The sequence below is a fragment of the Raphanus sativus genome, unplaced genomic scaffold (genome assembly GCF_000801105.2).
Source record: "Raphanus sativus cultivar WK10039 unplaced genomic scaffold, ASM80110v3 Scaffold5009, whole genome shotgun sequence".
In the NCBI taxonomy this organism is placed as follows: Eukaryota; Viridiplantae; Streptophyta; class Magnoliopsida; order Brassicales; family Brassicaceae; genus Raphanus; species Raphanus sativus.
In genome coordinates this window covers 1911-5166 of record NW_026620309.1, presented here as the reverse complement: position 1 = coordinate 5166, position 3256 = coordinate 1911, and the positions used below count along the sequence as shown (strand labels likewise).

The following is a 3256-nucleotide window of genomic DNA, read 5'->3' as shown; positions in this document are numbered from 1 at the left end:
GAGAGTTCTCAACGAATCAAGAAGACTTTGATCCTAGGTATTCTCAGACTAAATAGGATTCATTGTGTTATCGTAGCTTGCGCTGCATCAGTTTGGTATCAGAGCCTGCACTTTGATTTTTCAATCAAGGTTCGATTCTGTTTCCCAATTACCATGTTGCTCGGACGTTATTACCCTACGGATAGATATCTGTTTAGTTCGACAGAGGACTCGTACGGAAAGTACAAAGAAATTAGTGGTCCTCCGATTTATGATACATATGGTGAAGACGTGATGATTGTGGAGCCAATGGATTTTGTATTCAGAGAGGGTGCTTTCAAGACCATGCATGCATACGTGAAAGATTTCATGGGTTGTGTAGGCAGTGAAACATTGAGATCTGACGGCAGAACACAAAATTTAGAGCAAAGCAATTCACGTTTTGAAGATTATATGGACAACTTGGCTTTTGAAAAGATGAGCTCAATACGTCATCATGAAGAGCAGCAAAAGGACATGGAATCGTTTGTTCTTGTGTTGATTATTATTTTCTTATTTAGAAAGTATAGTCAACGAAAAAGAAGAAGGAGAAAAGAGAGGAACACCCATCAAGATTCAAGATTCGAGGACGAATCTTCTCAACCCGGAGAGAATGGTGTAGAGAGAATATTTGGATATATTCCAAATATTATGTTTATCTAATTTATTATTTATTTAGGTATTTATCTTAATTTATTATAATTATCTTTAAGATTTTTAATAGTTTTAACATTATTTGATTTTCATATAAATAGGCTTCCTATACCTAGATTTGTATTCAGATTATTGATATTGATATTTTATAAAGAGAGGTTTGAAACCCTTTTATTTCCTTGTTACGGCTAGAACTCGAGAGTTCTCAACGAATCAAGAAGACTTTGATCCTAGGTATTCTCAGACTAAATATGATTCATTGTGTTATCGTAGCTTGCGCTGCATCACCATCCCTTCTGCGAATCTTCTTCTCCCTCACTTTTCGGCCGCTTTAGTGTTGTTCGCTGCTCTTTATTTTATTTTCTTGTATTTCTCCTTTTCATGTAACAAGTGGATTTCCACAACCTTAAAAAAACAGAAAAATCTGGTATAAATCTTAACATTTACACCAAAAAAAAGATTTATTCCTTGGGACCTTCTTGGGACTATCTGTTTGTTAGCTGGCAGATTGCAACTTTGTCTGTTGTTAATAAAGGGTCTCTACATTATTGTACTTGCTTCTACTGATTCTTATGTTGGTAATGGTAAGCTATTTATCTTCAGATTTTGCTTTCATAAAAAAAGTTAATCAGTGTCTGTCTTTAATCATTGAACTTATGATTATCAGGACATAAACAAACTAACATAGAGCTTATTTGGACAATGTTAGCTGCGGCTGGTTACAAAAACGTTTGTTTTTTTATGTCCAGGCAAATGTAAATGAGAACTTAAAAAAAAGAGAACTTAAATGCTACGGTATGGTCCCTTATTATATGCATCACATATTCACATACCCAATCTTTATCCCTTTAGGGTTAATCTACTCTATGAGAAAAGAAACTAAAGATTTAGCGAGTACGGGTGGTTTGTTTTAGGTTCCTAAACATTTTACATGTTCCTTTTTATTGCAAATAAAGTTGTCTAGTTTATTCATGCGATATCATTTATCGTGGGGGTCATCTTTAGCTTTCTTTCTGTGGTGAGTCACATGGAAACTCATGTTGCCTTAAGGCACCGTAAAACCATGATGATGATGGTGAATGTCGGCATCCTAGTGTCCCCACACATCCTTCCCAATACAGCTCATCGTATGATTGGTTCCAGATTAAGTACCCCTTCTGTCTTATTAATCTTTTGTGTGAACCCAGATCAATTACATCTGATATTTTTGTAACTTCCATAACAAGTTATGATGGATTTTTGGACATACTGTAAGATTAACGAGGCCATAAAACAGTCTGAAGAAAACACATAGAAACAGATGGTTACATTAAGAGTAATACAACACTCTATTAACAATATAATCAAATGACACACAAACTCATTAGCAAAAACAATAAAACAAATGAACCAAAAAAAAAAGAAGAATGATAAATGTGTGTTTTGGCTCAAAAGAGAAGACCAGATGCTAAAGCAACAACAGATGCAAACAATGCTGGTACAAACATGGCAGCATCAGAAGTTGGACTTGGAGCCGGAGCTTCTACGGTGGCGGCAGCTGCTTGTCCTACAGCTGAGAAAGCCACTGCAACGACCATGAAAACAACCATCATCTTCATTGCCATTGGTTATGTTCAATGTAGGAAGAAGAACAGGAATTTAGAAGAGAGATTTTGTTTTTCTTTTGTGTGTGTTTTGTTGTGTTATGATGATAATAATTGTGGGGATGGTATATAGTCTATTTATACAACAATTGAATGAGACTTTTGCAGCTGGCAAATTGGCTGTCTCTTGGCTCAAACCACACTCTTTCTCACCCACTATCCTTTTTTCTTTCCAACCTCACAATTTTAAAATTTTTACTTTCATTTTTGTTTTGGTTAATAATAAATTTGTGTGTTCATTCACATGAGTAGAGTTCAAAAGAAACCAAGTTACATCGAAGTTAATTAGTCCCTTCTTTTTCCCAATAACTTTTGCTTTAAAAAAACTAAGAAATCATTTGTTCAGAAGAAAAAAAAGTAAGAAATCAAAGTTAAGTTTATATAACAGAGATTAGCTGTCAGTAATCTTAAAATCTCTAGAAATTGTAAAATTTTATTGTCTACAAACGCATTTTTATATTAAATTATACTAAAATATTTGCTGCAGAATCATCTTCATCAATACTTGTATATTTAAGGGAATACTACTTCAAGAATCACTTTGTACTGTTTTTAATTTCATCATGGTTCAGGTAGCCGTTTTAAGTGCTTTCTTGAAATTAGGGAAGGTTTGTTTCAACGTTCACACCAAATTGTGAAAATAACCAGCAACCCCACTACAAAAAGAGTTAATAGTATTTTTGATAACTTTTGAGATTTTTTTTGTCTACTTTTGATCATTGCAATACTCTGTTACAAATAGCATATCATTATTCATTGTAGAAAAAAATCAAACTGACCAAAGAAGAAGAATGATAAATAGCTAGCTGGAAATACTTAAACATACCAACAAACAACTATGCACGGTCATATGCTCAAGGCTGGGCTGTCTTTGTCGACATTAACAAACGAAGTCTTTGCTGCCGTTTTAATTATTTAGCATTTCGAAATCGAAACGAGTT

At 34.0% G+C, this 3256-nt stretch overlaps 1 protein-coding gene across 1 annotated transcript; it reads right to left on the bottom strand.

Moving 5' to 3' along the window:
* Positions 1-1945: 1945 nt before the first annotated feature.
* On the bottom strand, positions 1946-2373 carry LOC130507631 (arabinogalactan protein 21-like). Its single transcript, XM_057002324.1, has one exon. The coding sequence runs from the start codon at positions 2274-2276 to the stop codon at positions 2100-2102; it is 177 nt and encodes a 58-aa protein (XP_056858304.1). The 5' UTR covers positions 2277-2373; the 3' UTR covers positions 1946-2099.
* Positions 2374-3256: the final 883 nt, after the last annotated feature.

What these genes read in the sequence shown, in the direction of transcription:
- LOC130507631 (XM_057002324.1), bottom strand. Translation starts at nt 2,276, where the DNA reads ATGGCAATGAAGATGATGGTTGTTTTCATGGTCGTTGCAGTGGCTTTC.